At 43.1% G+C, this 22,493-nt stretch overlaps 1 protein-coding gene and 1 non-coding gene across 2 annotated transcripts in view; one reads left to right on the forward strand and one right to left on the reverse strand.

Moving 5' to 3' along the window:
- The window catches only part of sema4f (sema domain, immunoglobulin domain (Ig), transmembrane domain (TM) and short cytoplasmic domain, (semaphorin) 4F), a 43,757-nt gene extending 35,761 nt beyond the window's left edge, over positions 1-7,996 (reverse strand). The window contains exons 1-2 of the mRNA XM_076034095.1: positions 7,491-7,996; positions 7,160-7,406 (exon numbers count right to left, since the gene is read on the reverse strand). Coding sequence (XP_075890210.1) covers positions 7,160-7,250 — 91 coding nt within the window. The 5' untranslated portion in view covers positions 7,251-7,406; positions 7,491-7,996. The remainder of the gene's footprint in view (positions 1-7,159; positions 7,407-7,490) is intronic.
- A 3,532-nt stretch (positions 7,997-11,528) lies between these two features.
- trnaa-cgc (transfer RNA alanine (anticodon CGC)) lies at positions 11,529-11,600 on the forward strand. Its single transcript has one exon. It is a non-coding gene; the product is annotated as a tRNA-Ala (tRNA).
- Positions 11,601-22,493: the final 10,893 nt, after the last annotated feature.

Below are 22,493 nucleotides of genomic sequence, written 5' to 3' on the forward strand. Positions count from 1 at the left end.
AAGGTGTGTAGTGAGTGTGTTGGAGGAAGAAACAGGACTCATGGTCGCCTGCCAAAAGCACGCGCACGGACGCACAAAGCACACACACAGAGGGAGAGGAAGGGGGAGTGCAAGAGAGGTGGCTTGATTTACTCGGCTGCCAAAGAAGAAGAACAAGCTCGAAAGGCAGAACCAAAAAAGAAGCCTTGGCTCACGACACACAAACTCTCTCACACAAACACACACACGTGCGCGCACACAGTGGACTCAGTTTCATCAGCTCATCCATTTCATAGCACATCTGTCAGAGTATTTTTGGAGCCTTCATCTCCGTGCTCATCCTCTTCACGACATGCCAAACGTTCTCTGGCTGATTTGTTTTCAGGCTTCATTCAATTGTAAATTTGCTCAACAGGACTGACGCCTCTCCTTTTATTGTTTCAGGGAACTGGTCGGAACAGTACGAGCCAGGTTAAAAACAGCGAACCAGTTCAACCTGACTGGTTAGTACGTAGGAAAAATTCAAAAGGGGCTGAGCGCGCCTCATATTTACATTTGAGCACACTGTAATCACACGGCATTTAAGATGAGTTAAATAAGTGGGGGTTGGAGGAAGTCATGTATATTAGGTCTGGCACTCGGAAGCATGTCTGGCTCTCTTCTTCAGAAATTTCAAGTAACATTTAACTGTAACTTTAGACCAAAAAGCCAGGAAGAGTTCGTACTGACGCTGCACACGAGAGGTGAAAGCTTCCACCTGCTTCACTTCGCAAGGAATGTCAGCAAATCCACCAGAATCGGAATACGCATTATTTCACCTCAACAGCCCAACTCAGCAGTCTCCACGCAGTGCTTCCTTCTTCCAGCTGTCACCAAGAGTAAAAAAAAAAATGCCAACTGGCACAAATCTGATATAAGCTGACTGCTTGCTGCTGCCAGCGCAGAGCTCAGGCCAGCTTCTACACATCTTCTCCTCAAATAAACTCCGAGGCGAGAACCTGCACACTCGTGTTTGCTCGCCGACGATGTAGATCGATGATCCCTAAAGAGTGCTGTGATACAATGTTTGTGTGTGTGTGCGTGTGTGAGTGTGTGTGTGTGTCAAAGGAAGTATAATATTCTACACTCAAAGGGAGAAGGGACAAAGACAAGAGTGTGTGCATATTTCTCTCCTTCTTCTCACTCCTCCTTTGGCTCTAAGTGTAAACAAACCACCATCAAATATGATGTGCAGCACTGAGTAAGCAAAAAATGAATAAAACATCTAGAATTGAACACATTAAGAATTCATTCATATTAGCCTTTTAAAAAATGTGAAATAAAAACAAGCGGCTCCACAGAGCAGAGTACAGGAAGTGGCTGCCTGGCTGGCTGGCTGGCTGGGTGGGTGGGTGCACATTCCAGTCATGGATCCAGACATATGGAAATGCAGCTCACACACACACACACATACAGGCAGAGTGACTATCGATTGCTGACTTTTGTTGATTCCAGACTTTTAATCAGGCTGGGTAAATAGCCAGCAACTCTCTGAGGAGCCTCTTCAGCCAACGGGTCAAGTGGATGCTGTCAGTGCCTCAGCGTGAACAAGGTGACCCTTTAGTGACCCCTGACCTTGTCCTAATCCTGCAACGATCCTCTCCTCCTGTCTGTCTGGTCAGTTTTGCCCCAAAAGATTTATGAACTATTCTTTCCAGCTCACAAACACGGGGCTAAATATGCAGTTTTCTATGGCTTTAATTAAAGATATTTTTGTGCAATTCTCATGGGAGGAGAAAGATCTGGAAATTGCTTTACCACATGGAATCTTCAAGCGAACCACCTGCGTCTGAGCGATGAAATCTGTTACTGATGCACCCTAACTGCTTTTTTACCTGCTTCTCCACCAGGTGGTATTTTCATGCAGTGGAGATCTGGAGAGGAAGGAGGCGAGGGGCAGGAAGAAGGAGTGCATCCCAATGAGCTGATGATATATGCCTGAGCTACGCACTGCAATCATTTCCCCTAAAGCCTCTGTGGGCAGACGCTCGCTCGTACACACACACACACACACACACACACACACACACACACACACACACACACACACGCTTAGCTAAACCCTCAAAGATTTAAACACCCAGGGCCATGGGCTGTATTTTACGTCACGACGTGATGCATTTCACATGATGTATGAACAGGGGGAGTGGGAACCCGGCAGGAAGTGGAAAAGAATTCTGGCGGTACACCTACAGCGTCTGCCTCCCGGGCCAATGACCTTTGAGGGCTTTGTGTCGCTGCGGTCGCACAAGGTGGGGACAGACGTGTGCGCGCGAGAGAGAGGCGGAGAATTAGCCCACAGCCAACCAAGAGCCCCCTTTGAGAAATCCTCCTGAGAATGCCACTGAATCTGCTTGCGTCGACTGTGCATGTGTGTGTGTGCGTGTGTATGTGTGGCCTCTGACATCTGACTCTGCCTGACCTTTTACTCTGACAGGCTCCAGTCACGGCAGTGCCTGTGTGGGCCTGGCATTGGGCAACAATGTGGGAGAGCGCACTGACAATTAACTGTGTGTATGATGCTAATGTAGTCCTCAGACCGACAGACAACGTCTGGGCTTCATAGAGAGAGCCTCATGAGAAAAAAAAGACATGGGAAGTGGACAAACTATGCTGATGACTTTGAGGAGTGACAAAATATTTAGCTGTGGGACGCACGTGACTGAACGGCTGCATAATAATCTCATTGCGTTAAACGCTCCACTATTTTTTTGGCTCGATATTGCAAGCAGCTTTGGCTCAGTCTGAGATCTCGCTTTAGCTTAAGCTCGGTTTCTTATTTTCGGAGCTCAGCGGCAGCGGGCAGCCGAACTGAATTGCTGGATAAAAACAATAAACGAAAACAACAAAGGACCATGATTGGGAATAATCAGGTTTTAAAAAAAATAAAATAAAAGCAGGGCCAAGCATCAAGAGAAGTGGCGAGTGGGGGGACTGCGCCGTACCAGCAATGGTGGAAACCACTTAAATGGCTATTTCTGAGCCTGAGAGAGATCCACAGATATAGTCAGGTTTTAAAACACTGCAGCGTCCCATTATGCACCCCGGAAAAGAGCCGCGCCTTATCGGATGGAACTGAAAGAAGCACTAAGTGCTTTTCTGATGCCTTTCTTCGCTCCCATCCTCCACTCCACTCCGTCCGGGCCTCATCCACAACACTTAGACAGGGAAGTATAGGAGGCCCAGAAGAGTCTGCCAAAGAAATGGAGAGGATGAGATGAGAGGATGAGACAGAGGAGAGACTGTTCTCTTGGCTCTGGAAAAGCCACTTCATATTCCCCAGTGGGAGACGACAATGGAGTCTAAACCCAAACACATAATCTACTGTAGTCCACGTGTATTCTCACAGGCTCAAAGCGCAATTTAGGGAGTTAAACGGCTGCAGTCTTCTTCTTTTTTTTCTGTCCGACTTCCCATGACGTAGTCATGATGCCTCAGTAAGCAGCGATAAGAATTCAACACATTGTCAGTTCGATCCCTCAAAACAACACCATTCTTTGATCAGATTTACCACAAAACAGCACAAAAGCGCCACGTAAATCTGTCATAATGTATGTTGTAATTTTCCCATTTGAACCAATGGGTTTCTGGCACAGTGGCAATGTGAACTTTGAATAGGAGTTGCCTTGTTTGACAGGATCACACACAATTATCCTATTTATGCTATACATTTGTACTCTATCCATACAGTATCAATGAAAATATAGACAACATAAAAAGGGTATTATTTTAATTGTAGTTACATTTTAAAAGAAACAGGATCCTCTGATCTGATCCAAATAATTGTTTTTTTCACATGTTTTCGCACACATTTCTTTGTGCTTTAAAGCTTTTCAAAATAACGGGCTAATTGATGCTAATTAGCTAGTAGGTGAATCCAACAATTACAAATAACTACAATAACAACAATAATGATAAAAAAAATAAATAATAATAAATGTTGTTTTAACCACAAAACAAAATCCAGAGATGAGCAACCAGGGCAATTTCAAGTGCCGTCTTGTTTTTAAGGCGCAAGCTGTATTGTTCAGTCTGCTTTTGATTTTTTTTTTTTTTTCTTAACAAGGGACTCCCATCTAGCCACCCACACACAGACACAGTTCACTGCCAGCAATGTGAAAATGTTGGCCCTTAAACAGGAAAAAAAAACTACAATAGAGGAATAATTCTTCCAACGCCGAAAGCTACTGGAGGGAGAAACGCTTGAATAGAAATCCCGTTAAGCTCCTGTTGACTACAAACAAAGAGAAAATATAGTTTTGGGGAGTGGGCAGGCGAGCTGGCAGCCGAGCAGGTGGTGCAGCAGGCAGACAGACAACTGGGTGGCCTCGTGAGGGACAGAGAGCCTGCATACCTGCTCAGTGTCGGACCCAGAAACCAAATGGAATTAGAATCTTCCTCCCCCTCACTGTAAATGGGCCCTGACCCAGAGAGTGTGCGCAACACTGGGAGGCTTGGCCCGCCCTGGTGTGTCGACACCCTAATGACTTTCATGTGAGGAGCATTAAAAGCAGCTACTAGAGCAGTGAAACTGACTGGATCCGACAGAGGGGCAGCCGCCCAGCCACTGAAAAGAAATGACTTGGTTTACAATTAAATACATACACTGTATAAAATTAATAGCTTATCAAAAAAATATATCTATTTTTGGTTGAAATTCTATTGAGATTGATGCAAAACCTGCACATTTTAACATGAGGAGTTTTTCCATCCTCATGTCTGGTGTCGAAAGCAGAACATTTTCTGCGCTTGCTGAGCCAAGAACTTATGTGTTATAATAACAAAATGTTACTGTGGTTATTTGTGCAAATGTCGTAAATGGAAATCTCAAACTCATTAACTCCATTTTGCAACATATAATTTTGTTAAAGCAGTTTTATGGCTTCTCCCTAAAGACTTAACCAGAGACTTGGAACGATTCCACGTTGAGCTAATTAACCGTGCTGCCGTTGAATATTACATCTTCCAAGCAGATGTACGATAAAAGTTGTGGGGCGAGAAGGAGGAAGTTATTAGATATGAAAACAGTTAAATTCATCAAATAATACAAAACTGGCACACTTCATGAATGAAATTTGAATTTGTGGGAATAAGAGACATCAACTCTGCATAATATTCAGTCTTGTCTTCAGCGCAGTGCAAGAAGGAGGCACATGTTGTGATCCAGATCACAAGTACAGCTCCCGCTGCAGGCACCTTTGTCACAAATGCGAAGTAGAACAAAACCTGCCTGTTGGTGTTGTTTGCCGCAGAAACAAGTACATCAACAATCTCATTGGGATTCATCCCCCGGCGAGCATAAATAACACTGAAGTTACACTGGCTTACTGGCTTATTTTAGTTGGGGCCGCAACCAAAAGAAGCCTGTTTTGGCTTCATAACATATCAGCTGATTCGCAGCACGTCAGTTGGATACCATTGCAGTCAAACCAAGCATAACAGCAGCAGGAAAACACATGCGCAAGTCAACTGACCGGTTACTCAAAACAACACACAACTCTCACTTACATAAGAGTCTTTGAATTATTGGACAACAAACCCCGGGAGAGTGACAAAACGTCTCCTTTCTTTGCTTGCAAAACTCCCTCTTGACGTTTCTCCTACTTTGACTGTATTTTCAGCAAGTCAACTGCCACATTTTTGTAACCACTGACATTGATTGGAAGATACGTGGCAGTTGCCTGAGGCGGGAAATAAGCTACAGGTGGATTGAAGATTTTTTTAAAAAGCAGCATTGACTAAATCTAGAGAATGCAATCAAGGCACTTGAGTTCCAGTTTGATGGCCAGTGGATATAAAGCGACGCAAACGGCCAAATCTTTTTCTCCAGGCTGCATTGTGCGCAAACACGGCCACGTGGCAGAGGGGACAAGCATTTCGGTGAACTGAGTGGAATGGATTGTAGGTGGAAAAGCAAAAGGGGGCAAATAACAACATCGGCGTAGAGAACCAGCACCACAAATTCAAATGTTGTACGTTCGTTCCCAACACGGACAAATGAAGACTCGCCGACACAAATCCTTGTCCCCGTGGAGTCACGCAGTAGCTGTTTATGGCAATCGCCCTTTACGGTTCTTATTACTCTGTGGTTATAAGCGTCACTTCTCATTAAAAAAAAAAAAAAAATCCATTTTAACCTACAGTCACTTTCAGAAAACAGGAAGGCCAGCAAGGCTGTGCAGCTGACCCGGGCAGCTCCAGCACAAAGGGAGAGCTTGTTAAGGAGCTCAGCTCGCCTTCCCTGTCTTCGTTCTTGCAACCACCCCAATCTGTCTCTCCTCTCCTCTCTTTTCCTCTCCTCTCCTCAGTCTTGTGCCACTTAACATTTTCTTGTGTGGTTAAGAATGTCGCGCACTTAGAGGAAACTCTCGGAGAACCATTAACTCGAGCTTTAAAGCCCCCCTCGCCACCCCGAAGAAATACGCTGAATCTGTGCCATCTTGAAGAGCGACGCTGACCCCTGACCTTTGCCTCCTCCAGATTAGGGCCAAACGAAAAGACAAATTCCAAAACACTTGCTAATCCCTCCGAGCGGGAAGGCGCTTTTTTTTCTTTCTTTCTTTCTTGAACTGTCCCTTTAAGTTTGTAGGCTGCTACGCCTCTGGACGAGCCAGCAGCCCGCAGAGGTTGTTTTTTTTTTCCAACTCCTGCAGTTTTCGCGCTTGTGTTGTGGGTTTCAAGCGGAACAAGTCAGGCACCTGCTTGCTTCGCCAGCATCACCATTCATCAAGGCGCGATAAAAAGCAGCCCGGGCACCAGCAGCAGCAGCAGCAGCAGCAGCGCCTTGGCTCTGCGCCCTCTGGTGCGTAAAAACAGTGGCGCCAGAGTGGACACTTACAAGAGCAGGTTCAACTTTGACATTTTGCAGCGCACACTGACACGCTGCCGGACGTCACTGTGGGTAGTTGAATATTAATGTATTTAAATAATCTGCAGGGTCATGTCAAACAAGGCGCCATTAATCGTTTTTGAATCAGCAGGCGCGCAGCATCAACGTGTGATTGAAAACAGACCCGTTTATCAAAGACGGTTAGAAATGCATCATCTTTCTTTGCGGAAAGTGCAACGTAAAAATAGAGAAATAAGCGGGTTTTCGGGATGAGTGCGCTTGTTTCCCCCACGCCTTGCCGGTTGCACTCACCTCCGAACCCGCCCAGGGTCGCTGCCCAGGAGGCTGCGCAAAGCAGGGAAACCACCAGCAGCATGATCAACACGGCGCGGTCAGGACCCATCGTCCCTTTCGGCTCCTGCCTCGGTCTTCGGTCCCGCAGTGGAGTGGAGTGAGGTGGAGGTCCGTCCAAACTGGTCTCAACGCCGCAAAGTAACGAGCTGGTTGGTGCTCGTAGTTTCAGCTGTGACCCATCCTGGACACAGCTTCGGACGGCTTTCTATGAGTACGGTAGAGCGAAACAGCTCAAACTAACGCAACAGTAAATTGCACTTTTAATTCCAACTGCAGCAGATTCTCTCACCTTATGTCTCCTTTTGTTGTTTGTGGTTATATTTCTGTCCACCTCGCTACAACCTGCAAAAAGCGCGCATAAGTGCACGCATCCGCTCACTGTTGCCGACTAATGGGAAGCGACATGCTGGGAGCAAGTGAATAAGATCGTGCAGTCTTATTTATGTCGTGTTTCGGTCGCAAACCCTGCGTCAAAGTAATCCAAAGTATCCCCTCGTTGCAGGAATATTATGGTCTGTCCCGGGTTTGCACGACCGCTCCTGTCGCTCCTCAGTGTCTGTCCCGCTCCCGCAAACACGAACATAAAAACAGAAATAAAAAAATAAATAAAAGAATCTTCCACTAGTTCCCGTCAGAGTTCAGGGTAAATGTACAAACACAAAGAAAATTCTAGTTTCTTGTCCGGCAAATGTGACAAGGATTCCGCGTGTGCGTTGTTTCACCGAGAGCTCGAGCGCCGGGGCACAGTGCACGGCGGTACGGCAGCGAGCGCGACCGAGGATCTGACAGACTGCCAGAGCCTCGCTGCTGAGAGGAGGAACCAGGAACAGCCCCGCCCAGCCCCGCCCACCGAAGGTCGCAGGGACACACAGGTAAGACGACGCAGGTGCAAAAACAAGGAAACGGAAATATGTTTTTGTTTGAGTTTATGACGTCAACATCTCCTCGGGATCCTGACCCGTCCTGGTTTTATTATTATTTTGACTGATTAAAATCTTATTGTGGATTACCCATAAACACACGTGAATATATGTGTATGTATGTATGTTTGTATATATATATATATATATACATATATATATATACATGTACATGTATATGTACACGTATAAATATATATATATGTGTATATATATATATATATATATATATATATATATATATATATATATATATATATATATATATATATATATATATACATATACATATATATATATATACATGTACATGTATATATATATATATATATGTATATATATATATATACATATATATGTATATATACATATATATATATATATATACATATATATACATATATATATATATATATATATATATATATATATATATATATATTCATTCGTATATATATACACACACATATAGACGTATGAAGTTACTGGATAACTGCATGCATGTGTATACATATATATGTACACACATATACATATAATACATACATACATAAAATGTGTCATTATTATCACCTGTTTTCAAACAAACTGTACTTTGCAAGCACAACTGCGTACAACTCACTGCCACACTGTTGCTCGTTAATCCACCGGTCACTAACGGACATGATGAGGGGAGGGGGCGGCTAAAGTAAAGATGATTAAAAAGCACATTTGAGGTCAGTGGTCTGCAGGCCTTAACCAAGCTAATAATCCGCAGGGATTGTTCTCCACCGCGTGTTGATAATTTTCCTGACGTTTATCTCTCTAGCGCTTTAAAAGGAAACGTACAATGGTTGTGACCTAAGTGGTACAGACTCACAGTTGTTTTGGTTGTTTGTTTGTTTGTTTTTTAAAAAGAACACCTGCCACCTCCAGTCTTTAGCCTCCTGAGGCTAGTGTGATAGCCATTACTTATGGAACTCGCCTCCAGTCTCCTTCCCACTCCCTTGCCCCTCCCCCTCTGGTAGCACTGACTGGGCAATTTCATGGGGCGGGAGTGCAGACATGTACCCCAGGTCTGGAACAATAGCACAGGTCAGAGCACAGCCTGGATTAGAGGGTTTTGCCGATGAGAATAGGGAAGGAGGAGGAGTGCAGGGGTCAAAGGTGAGGGAGCATTGATAAAGACAAACCAAAAGGACCAAAGAAATGAGCGGCGCCGTCTCAAATGGAGCCCGATTAGGCCCCCACTGTGCGTGTCTCTTCTGAGCAAAGCCATTGGCTTTTGAATGAATGAGCAGCGCTCACAGTCACAATGGATGTCTTCATCTGCAGCCGTTCGAGACCAGGGCAGTTTGGAAACCTACTTCACCCATGACTTTAAGGCGGAGCTTGTATATTTATCACTGCGAAATGGGAGGTCAAGTTCTGTGTTTGGGATACTGGCTGGTCACACTGTGCACACCGGCTCTGCATCCAGCAGTAAGCAAATAAGACAAGCTGCCCCCTACTGGACAGGTAAAGCAGACAATACACAGATTTGAAATTTATTTTTATTTATTTATTTTTTTTAAAGCAAATGAGGATGTATTGTAACACAAGGCAAGGTGCACACAATTAGGATTGGCCAATGGTATAGGCTCCCGAGCCATTAAAATACAAAAATGTAGAAATTGCCCACACAGTTTGGCATAATTTAACCAGAATGCGTTGCCAGAGAGAAGGCTGGCCTTAAAGGGATTGCCATGGCTCCTTATCTGTCCCCACACATTAATATTCAGCACTGATGTAAGGAGGCTGCAATCCGTGACCCTGCACTCCTTTGGATCATGTGTGGGTGTCAGAGTGCACGCCTGCCTGTGCATTCTGTGAAATCAGTCATTTTTGGGGTTTACGCCATTGCTGTTCATGCGTGTGCGCGCATCCATTAAAACTATCAATTGGACATGTGCACGTGTGTGAGTGCATGGTGTACTGTATTCATGCTTTTTTTTTTTTCTCTTAGCTCCTTTTGCTTCTCTGTAATTCAGCCTGTGTGCACCTGCACACAGGGTTTGGTTGAGGGTTCGGCATGCGTGCATCACGTGTGACCAATAGCGTAGGACTGCTAATATGGGATGGCTGGTTGCCATTGGCAAGAAGCATGTGAGAAAAGACTCTCAAATATTGCAAAAACAAACCTCCCCTGAAAACCAACGAGGCTGTGTGATTAGACCTGTAACAGACACACACACACACACACACACACACACACACACACACACACACACACACAGCCATGGCATTGACCTTGTCCTTGAGCTCCTGGACTGGAGGGGGAGCAGTGACATTTTTATTTTTTTTTCCGTAGAAAGAAGAATTTACTTCATGTTTTCAACAGCGTCTCGGAATTAAGCCTAGCAACCGTGTGACTGATCTTTGTGCTGTGCTGGTAACTGGTAAATCAGACAGTCACAGATTTTAATTCCAGCTCTCCCACCTAATCAGTAAGAGTGTGTAATGTGTGGAGGGGGAGGGTCACCAAGGGCTGATGACTTCTGCCCCCCTGAGGAGCAGATGGAGCCACAGACACTCGTGCAGACACTTATTTAGTTAACAGCTTTCATTTCCCTAATTAAAAGACAGTCCACCATCACTTCTTTTTTTCTCTACCTCTCTTCTGACACTGGTAAATCTCTTTTAAGCCTGCTTCTCATTTCACTTGCTACGGCTCCTTCCATCCCACCGTCTTTGTAAATCTATCCATCAAACTGTCAATATATGCACCATAAGGAGCTGGAATCCTGTGCAAGGCACCACCGTCGCACACTGAATGTCAAAATGGATTAGACGGCAAGTGTGGGGTCGGTCCCCAACTGCCTTTCACTGCTCACTACCTGGTGTTTGCCTTGTAGATGGCTGGTTGCCAACTGATTTAACCCCCATCCCCTCACCTCTACTGAGATGGAAATGGAACAAACGGCCCCAAACCCCCTATCAACAAATCCCTCAACAATGGATCCTGCTGTTTTATTGATGGCAGAGATGGAAGGAAGGAAGGAAGGAAGGAAGGAAGGAAGGAAGAGGACGTGGCCCGTAACATTGAGTTATGGCATGAAATTTCAAGCAGCACTCTGTTGTTTTTCTACCTTAAAATAATATTTGTCTTAATTCACTAACTCATAATGGAGAGAATGCCATCTCTGCCACTGATATAGCGCCCCCAGAGTGGCAGTCATTGTACATGCAGTTACCTGCATGTACCATTACAAATACACTGAGACTTGTGATCTGGTTTCTTAATGGGATTAATCTTGATGGGAATGTCGATTCTAGTTAGGGGAAAGTTAACATTATCAAGCATGCCATGTTGCTACAATTTGCAATCTAATATCTTAAGGTGGTCAGTGTCAGTGTCTAGGTGCTATCTAGGTTTAAGCGAGGAGCAAGGGGATGTAGCTCAGTGGTAGAGCGTATGCTTCGCATGTGTAAGGTCCTGGGTTCAATCCCCAGCATCTCCACCTCTTTTCCAATGTGCAGCAAAATTCACATATGTAATGGTTTCTCCCAGATCAGAAATATTAAAACAACAAACTGCTTCCACTTCTTTACAACATAGATCCAGTGCGGCAGCGCGAACGACCCATATATTGCAAGTGGATATTCTTTTCCTAAATTTTTCCCGAAATCATTTCATTTAGCTGACAACAGTGAAAAACCTACAACTGACAACACTCTTTAAAAGCTGTTTCCATGTCAGCAACAGCTCTCTGCCAAATACAGGCAGTTAGATTATCCACACAGACATGCACTGGCCTTCATCAAGCATTTCATTCCATCATGAAAATCAGCTCTGCCATTCAAACAGTAATATTAAACAGTCCTTTTTTTAATCAAGGATTAAACGATTTTTCAGATTTTCTGTCAATAATGCACCTGTTCCAAACGTGACCCGAATCAATTCCAGTGCCACCCACCTTATCCGGTGCTTTGTACTGGTTTTCGTGTCAAAAGCTTAGCACAGGTAGGGAGGAGGACAGTGATGTCAGCAGTTATTTTACTTTGAGCCATGATGACAGAAGTGCAGCACAGTGCAGCCGACTGCCTGCAAAATTATTGTGATTTGAGCAAGATGTGCAGTACCTGCTGAAACAGCACAAACTCCCACAGTGTTTAGATAGATAGATAGATAGATAGATAGATAGATAGATAGATAGATAGATAGATAGATAGATGTGTTTGTCTAAGTCCAAATGTGTCAAATGTCTGGAACACCTCGTTTTGCTCATAGACTCAAAATAGCTGAGGTCACAAACAAGAGGAAGAGCAATGTGAGAAATACAGAGCCACTCAACAATTTCTGGTTGATTTTGCTACTTCAACAGACCTAAATGTAATTACTTAATGTGCTTCCCCCCCCCCCCCCAACAAGTTGTTTCGCTACCCAAGGGTGTAATTGAAAAGTCCGTGGTATGTTTAAAAGTTTTGGAGTCGCTCAGGTGGAAAATGGAAAGTACAATTTGATTAGCAAAGATGATGAGTCAGCCACAACAGTCAGGAAGTGAAATGAGCAAAGCGCACAAAGATTAGCCTGATGTTAAAATCTACCAGTAAATGTTTACGTGGGAATAACAGAGTGAAATGAAGGTCAGCCGCCGGCACACCAACTGCTTTAGAAGACAGTTGTGTTTCTCACTCGAATCACTGCTTCAGATTCAAGGTAACAGCTTGTCAAGTGAGTTTATTGTTTTACGCTGCTGGTTTAAATTCTCTCTATTGAGTCTGGTTGTTCTTTTGAAGTCAAATAAATGAGCTGGAACTACTCCATGAGAAAGGCCTCTCTGATTGGTAGCTTTGACAGCAATATTGGACCTTCTTTTTCAGATCTAACCAAAACATCTATATGATCTAAAAACAACAACAACAGCAACAACCACAACATTATCATTATTACCGTCACCTCACAGGAAGATGGTTGAAGGTGCATTTCCAGGCCTGGGGCCTCTCTGTGTGGAGCTTGCATGATGTCCCTGTGTCTGCATGCAAGGCGAATTGGGGACCTTACAGTTTTCGCATGTGTCTGTGAGAATGGTTGTCTGTCTATCTAGAGTCAGTGGCTCTTCAATGAACTGGCGAATGTCCAGGGAGTGACGGTGCCTTTGCCTTGATGCCAGCTGGAATAGACTCCAGCAGCCCCCATCACCCTGAGCGCAGGAGAAGCGATTATGGAACATAAATGAATTACTTAAACCAACCAAGACTGTATGGTTTTGCAAGCATCAACTCGTGCACATAATATCATGGGAGTGAATGAGTGTCTGATAAATTCCAAAATACGCCTTCTATTTACCTGTTAAAGTAAGGCTAGGCTTGTTTGTCATTTGTTGGTCAAGTTTTATCCTAAAAGAAAAGGTTGTTCCCATCTAATTACGCTCATGAGTTGACTTCATTTTCCTAATTGTATGTGTTGAAATGAGCAAGTTTCCTACGCGTGACCTTTGCATCTCAGCAGGGACAGATTTCTCGCAGTTTTGCACAAAAATCCAGTGGATCTCATTCCTCCTGCAGGGACTGCGACGACAAATAGAAAGTGTTGAAAAGTGATTCACTTATCCGTCCTCGATGTCCTTACGGCAGAGGGAAGGTAAAGATGTAATTACCCGGCGTGGCGCTAACCCAATTCCGTCTTTGACATCCTGGTACATTGATTCTACGGCAGATGGTGCTATCAATAATTGAGCCTGGGAAGAAGACGGCGCCGGCCTCAATCAGATTAAGTAGATTATGCCAACGTCAACTCCCTTATGATCTGAACTCAGTGTCTTGGATTTAACATGCAACATCGAGATGCAACACTAGCTCGTTAGCCCCCCTTGTACTGTGTCAGGCCTGTTCCCCCTTGTGGCTGGTAGTCATCTATCCATCGTTCCATCCACAAATCTGCGCAACCACCTATAGTGATCAGTCTCCTCCGCCGCGACTCGAGGTATTTGCGTACGTGTGCATTAATGTATGCGATATTCAAATCTGACCTAAATACACCGCACGTTGAGCTCCTCGAATCGTACGCGACGACGCAGCAGAATGGGAGCCGCTGCCAACGTTCTCAGCCTTGCACCCCATCCAATGCAAATGTCCCCTTAATCCTGTTAACCCACTCTCGCTGCATGGAGGAGCGCAGCAAGAGTCAGAGGAAGCCCGGGGCAACTGTGACATGGTACCCCCTCCACCCCGCTGAGAACCAATTCAAGAAACAAGTGCTCGTGAAGCACGGCAGCTCGCTGTGACATTAATACGGCAGCAGTTAAAATACAAAGAAGAAGAAGAAGAAGAGAAAAAAGGACATTGTGGGAGATCCACAGCATGTGAATCTGAAATACAACACAGGAGGGAAGAGGAAAGTAAGCGCCAATAAACTTCAGCTTGTATTATGTTTGAATTAAGGTTGACATTCATTTGGTCACAGCGGCTTATTCAGGCAGTTTAACATGCAGTCTGGGTTAAGCGGGAGAATTTCAACAATGAGAATTTGGAATTTAAAGAGAATGATGCTTTCTGTCCATTATTTTATCGATTCTAAATTTCCACCAGTTTATTTCATCATTTAAAAGAGGTTTTAAGTCATAAAAAGGCAGATTTTCCATTTCCTCCTTTATATCAGGCCCCCTTTCCTTCTGCAAAGTCATGGCAAGCATTCTGGTGTAAAAGAATACGACAAATTACATATAGGTTAACCCACAATGGTAATGAAAATGGTGAAACTGTAATTTCTTCCAGTTTTTCTTTTGTTTTGCCCATCAGAGCCCCAACGAAACTGATATTAAGGTAGTGCTTGAAAAATCATTGGATATGCTGGCGGAAATTTTGACGTTCAATAATCTTCCTACATAATTTTTTTTTTTTTTTTTTTTTAGCGATTATTGTTATCTGCTACTCCAGGAGAGCAGCCTTGCATGATTAACAATCGCAAATTATAGCCTCCAGTAAAAACACCCTCCTGCTAAAATTGATGCTTTGCTGTAACCACGGGGTAACCCTGCCTTCACCCAATGACAGCTGACATATGCTCCGGCAACCCTCCACCTTTCCCCTCCACGCAGCCCCCGCCCCCCCACCCTACAACCCGAAGCGCAGGAGAAAGCAGGTATGGTGGAGGGAAGAATTGTATGACTGCCAAACTAAGACGCTCCCTCATTAATTTTACTTCCTGCAAGAGATTCTTAGGCAGTGGACATTCACTCAAAGTGAAGCTGTAGCGAGTACTATAAAGGACTTGAATGAGCAGTGTCCCTGACCCCGATTTAACCTCATTATTGCGTGTTAGAAACACATGTGATGTCCATTCCCAACCTTTCAAAACATTAGAAGGGAAATCAACAAAGCCAAAGATTTCATGTCCTTGATTACTATATCTTGTGGCCATGCTGCACGGACCCCAGTTATATTTGATGAGGAATGTTTCCATTCCATCACATTGCCCCAGCATTCTCACTTTCAGGAGTTTGCACGTGTATCCACAGTAGGTGACGAGCTGTTTACATGCAGATCAGTAGCATGTGAGGCGATTAGGGTCATTGTTTTTGTTTCTGACCCCTCATAGGATAAGACAGGTCTGCTTTGTGCTAAGCCTGTCGAGAACAACATGTTTTGACCCTTATCCACCCGCCTGGGAAAAAAAAGGGGGTCCCAGTAATTGAAAAGGGGTGAACGGCTCAATGCACAGGGGCTCATTAGCAGCTGTTAGGGTCTACATAGTCTGCGGCCAGAATAAATGTAAGTTTTGGTGAAAAGAATGACAGTCAAGTTTCACCAGTGTAATAGATTTCATGGTCGATTCTCTACTGTAGGAAAATGCTTGTTAGCCCAGCTCCCAACGCTATGAGATAAACTGCTGTGGGTGGCTGCTATAGCGAAGAGATTTAAGCCCTTTGCAGTGCACACTAGCTTTATCACTGTGCTGCAATGTGGGCCCGAGCAGATGTGGAAGAGTCCCAGTGCAGAAGCAAGACTTGCTGTGCTGAAAATGTTCAAGGTCTTTCAGCGTGAAAGCATTTATTGTTTGGGGAGGGGGAAGAAAGCCTTGGCTGTGCTGCAGTCAGAGATGTGAAAGTGTGCATAGTCTGGCTGCAGTCCTGGCACCGACGCCAAGGACAAAGTTCTGCGAATGAACACTTGTCCCCAAGTTAAAAACCCTGTTAAAAACTTTATTTAGTCCGAAATAATGATGAGCTGGTCCTTGTTTTGTTCCCATTACAGTTTTTGTTAAGGTTATATTTTTTTTTTCTTTAATTGACCAACAAAAAGGCTTGAAAGACAGTGAGTGTTAGTTTAGGAGGCTCTCAAGCAACAATTCCAGATGTTGTAGAAGAAGCACTGATGAATTATTTGTTAAAACAAGACTAGAAGGTGGCAGTGGCGATGATGCAACTAATGTCGACCCAAACACTAATAGGATGCTTTGAGCTGTGGCTACATGGCCCAACTACAATCAGTGTGTAAGGGCTGTTTTGTCAGCAGGCTGTGTAAGATAAAGACCCAACATGTGACCATTTTCAGTGAGTACATAACACGCTCGTTAGCTGTACATTCTAAAGCACTGCCTCAAAAATGCTGCCAATATGGCTTCGAACACCTGACTTCATGTAAGATGTTTTTAGAACTCAGTTAACTTTTTACAGCTGAGGCTGGGGGTAAATTAGTCTGCTTCCTATTTATAGGATATTTAAGTCTACTTTTCAAAATTCAGACGGAACAGTGTATTTGATTTTCAACCCCAGAATGAGCAGAATTGCAACGCGCACGTCTGTCATCCCGCATCTGGTTTATAAAACCATGTGTAAATCGTTGGTTGAGCCCCACTACAGACTCATTTACAGGAAAGATTGCATCGCCACCAGACTGTGTGAAATCACATTGGAATAATTCCACATCAGTCACAGCAGTTTAAAAGGATCCTGATTACATGGAGGCAAACGATTATTTCATTCAGCTGATTGAGTCATTGATCGCCTTGATTTTACAGCGCTATAGATCACTTTGAATCATTCACTGTTTACACTGCATGTGTGGCTTTTCCTATAATTGCATTTCTTTTCAGTTTTAGGACAATATGACAGTCTGGTCTTCATACTGTCACGCAGTCATTTAGTTATAGAGAATAATGAATCCAGACTTTCTTGAGATTAATGTAACAAATGTGAATGCTGTTACATGACACATGCACTAAAACAGATTTCTTAAACATAGAAAATATATACAACACGGTTTCTCTGTGATGCTCTCACAGTGTTTGACTGCAGATCTTTGCTATTATGATCAGTTCAAGTCCGCCATTCTCTACCTCTCCTTTGTCCCCGATCCCTTTCCCTAAGAAACAGAAAAGAGTGGGGTCATGATGACATGAAGGAGGTACAGAGGAGGAGGGGGTTGCCACTGCAGAGAACAGGCAGACAGCATGCACATGGAGTGGGGGTGGAATCAAGAGTAAATATATAGACAGAGGGGGTATACTGTTTCTGTGCTCGCTGGGAGATGCTTTTATAATAAGAACAAAAAAAGGGGGAGAGTTAAAAAAAAAAAAAAAAAAAGGCAGTGTAAAAATATGCTTTCCATATCATTTAAAAACAGAAACAAGACCTAATTCTTAAAATATTTATATCACCAAAGGAAACAAAGAAAATCTAACAACACCTCTTTTCCTTTCAGCTTTAGGGATCAGCAATTTGAATAAGAAATATGGTTGAGTATGACTAAGATACAATATAATCTAATAATATATGAATCAATTTCCCCAGAGGATTAATTAAGTATTCAGGTGCTGATATGGGTGATATCCTAAGCAGGAAGTGGCTTAGTGGGCAAAGAAAATAAATCATGTGTTGTTTAAATATTTTACCAAGAATGTTTTTCATTTTGCTCGCAAGTGCAAAGATTCAGAGCTCATCACATTCCACATCTGTTAATGCTCTTGTTGAAAAGAACACATTAAAGCAGGTCATGCAGGAACAGGGTTATGACTGGCTAATCACTTAGCGAAAGGATTTAATCTGGAGAAAAAAATATTATCTACAAGAAAAGGAAATAGATAAATAATATATTGTAATAAACAACTGCCACAGGATAAGAAGATTTATATACATAAAAAAAAACTATTTTCGATGTCACAGGCTTGCTTGGTAAATAAAACTCCACCTGTCATTCTATCCATTTTCTATTACTGCTTAGAGTATACTGAGCTCAAGTTGTATGATGGTGCTGGAGAATATTCCAGCCAACTTTGTGTAAAGGCGGGATTACAAGGTCAAGTCATCGATTCACCACAGGGCCACAGAGACAGTCAAACAGCCGTCCACACACATTCTTACCAAGGAGAAGTTCTCAATAAGCCTAACATGCAAACTCCTTACAGAGGGAACCCAGGCCAAGGAATCAAACTGCTTTCTGCACCTGTTCATTGGTTGGTAAATGAACTATAATGCCCAGACATTTCTTCTTTTTGTTGAAGATCTTTGGCTTTGGTTGTCTAGTGGTGATACTGCAAGGTAATAATAAATCACATAACATTTAAAAACATACCGATTTTTTTTATGACTAGCCTCTTCCGTGACATTCTTGTTATAGTTTCCTGGTAGTGAACTCGGCTTACTTGATCTTTTGTGCTCCTGTAAGCACTTGGGCAGTCGGGTGTGTGATGCTGTCACCGCAAACTGGGAAGAAAAATGATGTTTTAGGTTCAGCCATGCTCAATTCTGATGACAATTCATTTTTTGTGTGGACAAGACTGAAGATATTATTTTGACAGTGTCGAAAACATTTCTGAGCTTTCCCTTTGAGGCTGTAAAGGTAGTTTCTCTGAGGGTAAATCTGACCTGACAGACATGGTTTATGGTGGGATCCCTCAGGTGAAATCAGTTCTAAAGGGAAGAGTGCTGGATGTCAGGAAATATTACATCAGTTTATCCAGTCACTCACTTTCTTTGTCTGCAACATATAATCCCATTGTCTTGAACTTTTCTCAGTGTTATGTTGCCTCACACATTCACCATCAAAGTTGTTTTTTGTTTTTAGAAAAATAAACCTAAAACAAGTGTGAGCAGTGTGTTCACTAAATTAGATTTTAAAAAAATAAACCTTGCCTGTGAGTAGATACTGACATGCTTATTTATTAACAATGTTAGGATGGTAACAGAGTGCATATTTTCATGTTTAGTAAAGTTTTGATTCCTTTTACAGAACTGCTAATCATAGTTTACTAGTAGCTGGCTTGCTAATTGCCATGTGAAGTTGTGCAATTTTGTACAATGGTTAGCTAACCACAGAGATCTGCTTTTCGTTGAAATGATATAGCAGGTTTTTGAGTGTTTGAATGATGCCCACAGTCGAGTTAAGTGACATTTGAATTATATGAAAATACTGTGAAGAGTTGATAGTGATTATATTTTGTTTGTGTGTTTTATTACAGTTTTACAAAAGTTGAGAGTGGATTCAACCACACTGTTCAAGATGGAAATGCAAGGAAATCCGGGGAAAAAAAGAAAAACCTCGAGCTTTCAAGCTTGAATTTTCATTTGATCGTCTCACATGTTGACTATCTGTCTAGTTTTTGACATTAACTCAAGTGTGGAAAAAATGTGTCATCTTAAAGCAGCTTTAGGTCACTTTTCGGCCATAAAATTATGATTCCAAACTCAGTAAAGCGGTACAGAACCGATCAATGGTGCCGCCTCGGCAGCGAGAGGGGGGTTGTGCCGGCTGTAACTGCACTGCGTACTCGACACGCCGGACGAACCACTATATGGCAACATCACACGTTTCTTTAGAGGCGGTCTTACATACTACTATGACAAATACATAAGATTATAAAATGACAGAATGGAACCCAATAATTAACCTCGATGAAAGACGAAGTAATAAAAGTGTTGAACGTTTGCTACAACGTCATTGTCAATGTCTGTTTTGCATTTGATATTGGTGTTTTTCCTGAACACATACGAGCGCTCCAGCTAGGCGACTATTTGTATTTTCCCACATCAATAAACTAGCGCTGCAGCGTGTTTACTTCATCACTTCGCCATTTCCACCCAAAGTTACCTAGAGCTGCTTTAACAACTTACTGATAAGGGGAGCAAGTCTGCAAGCCTAGCAGTTGCTAGGGACATCAGCACGGCACATCGATAATGTCGACCTGTGCAGTGAAGCATTGAGACAGCTAAATAAGCAGTAACCCAGCTGATTGGGTTTGGCAGACCTTCTCCATCACAGTCAATGGGCTCTTTCGACACCTCAGATAAATCCAAAGGGTGAAGGAAACATTTCATCCAGTGTGCGTTTTTTTTCTATGTCATGTGTAACACTTTCGGAATCCCGTCTGTGGATCTGCGAAAGATCCTTCAACTGACTCTTTCTCAGACCTGTGAAAGGGACACTTCAGGAATACTTTTAAAAACTAGAGCTTGCTCTCCCTCTCTTACCCTCGAGCAGCATTGCGACAAATGAAGTGATAATTATTCTCTGTGTTTGTGAAAACATCTATCTGAGGTAAAAACTTCCACAAAGTTCCAAAAATCCCTCTGTAAAGTGTCGGCACCTGCAGCACCGATTTAATGAGTGAAGTTAAATGGGTCAAGAATCATGTTTTTTTGTTAGTTTGTTTTTTATTTTTTTACCTGGCACAAAGTCGTCAAGAGGAGAAAAAAGAGGGAAGTATCACTGTGCTTTTATCATTTTGTGAATTTTTGGTCTTGGTGATGGTCACACACAGTGCATGAAGAAATCTCTTTTTAATCCCTCCAACAGCACCGTTTTGCTCCAAGACTCCCTCGTTAATTTTTTTTTTTTCACGCACTCTCTTGTTCTATCGCCATGTGTCCTCATTCCTTCCTTCTTCCAAACATGGAGTCTCTCCCAAGCTTCTCCTTTGAGCTTTCAGCTCCCCGAAGACAGGCAAGATGGGGGGGGGAACATTGTTGCCAGAATGTCAACACCCACACATGTACATCGACAATGAACACATATGCATTCATTCACTCCCCCCCAAAAAAACACAGTATAATATTCGCACACGCACACACACACACACACACACACAACTGCTGCCAGTCCTTCCCCTCAAGCCCCCCTCTGAGGCCCCTCCGTGGTTTTAATTGGTATAATTATATTAGCATAAGCCTGTCCTGCTTCTGCTAACACACACACACACACACACACACACACACACACAGACTCCTGACAAGTTTTAATCAGCAGGATAATTGAATATAGTCTCACCAGCGCCCTGAAGGGTCTATCTGTATGCTCTGCAAAGGATCAGCGCTCCATATGTTTATTTAGACAAACAGGAGTGCGTAGGCAATCCGCACAACTGTTAAATATACACTTCAAAGGTTAATGGACTCATTTTCCACCGTTTCAGACATCGCTGAGGTAGCTACCGGCGGCCATTTCTGACCAGAGAAAGTGTGGAACACGAACTAGACAGCGCTGTTCTGTAGCGCTGCAGAAGAATTTCTCTTATAAGAGAGTAATGAACACTCAGCAAGAGGAGCAGAAATAATGAGGGGAATGCTCAAAGTACCGAAGCATCTTGACGTTTCCCGTGTGCAAACTATCTCTTGATTACCATTATTACAGATTAACATGTGAGCCTGAATGCATGTACGCTCCTCATTCAGAAGGAGCAGAAACAAGATCAGTGTGATTACCAACTGAGCAGTGCAACCCAAGATGCTCATTACAATGATTACATGAGATCTCACTTGTTTTCTTTGTTGCCGCAGTAACCGGGAGAGGTTTTTGTTCAAAAGATGATTAAATAGGAGACTGTACGGTATGCGTACCCTTTCTGAAAATAGCAGAAGACACACAATTACCACATCAATGCGCAGGTCATAATTTACTGTGTGTTATTGTAAACTGGATTATTCTTTGTGAGAAATTCAAGATTTCTGTTGAATCTGTTTTCACAGTGAAACTTTCTGAATGTCAAATAAACTGTTAGTGTGGCCAATTGGTAGGAAATGGAAGCTGTGTCAAACTGAGAAATCAACACGTCACTTTTAGTCTAGTGTGTAGGGTTTTCCTGTGTGAGAACTCAATGATACAGTCACACATGGTCATGCTTTCTGGTTATAATGAATACAAGAGATAGCAAGATTAGCGGAAATGCACCCGCACATTTCAGAAAGTCCATAACCATGACCTTAGTTCACTGTAGCTCATGAGATGTTTTCAACACTTCTTAGTGCTAAGAAAACACCCACTGTGAAATAAGATTAAAGATTTAAAAGCATTTGACAGAGAAGAGCCCATTGGCAGTGGAAGAATCAAGGTGTGTGACATTAAGAGGAAAATTGGGTTTGAAAGATCTAGTTCAAAATTTTGAGGAAGCTGGTGCTATGGAGGAGAGAATACAAAAA

Source organism: Nelusetta ayraudi, unplaced genomic scaffold (assembly GCF_046127955.1).
Source record: "Nelusetta ayraudi isolate G7.1 ecotype Tasmania unplaced genomic scaffold, CSIRO-AGI_Nayr_v1 ptg000042l, whole genome shotgun sequence".
Lineage (NCBI taxonomy): Eukaryota > Metazoa > Chordata > Actinopteri > Tetraodontiformes > Monacanthidae > Nelusetta > Nelusetta ayraudi.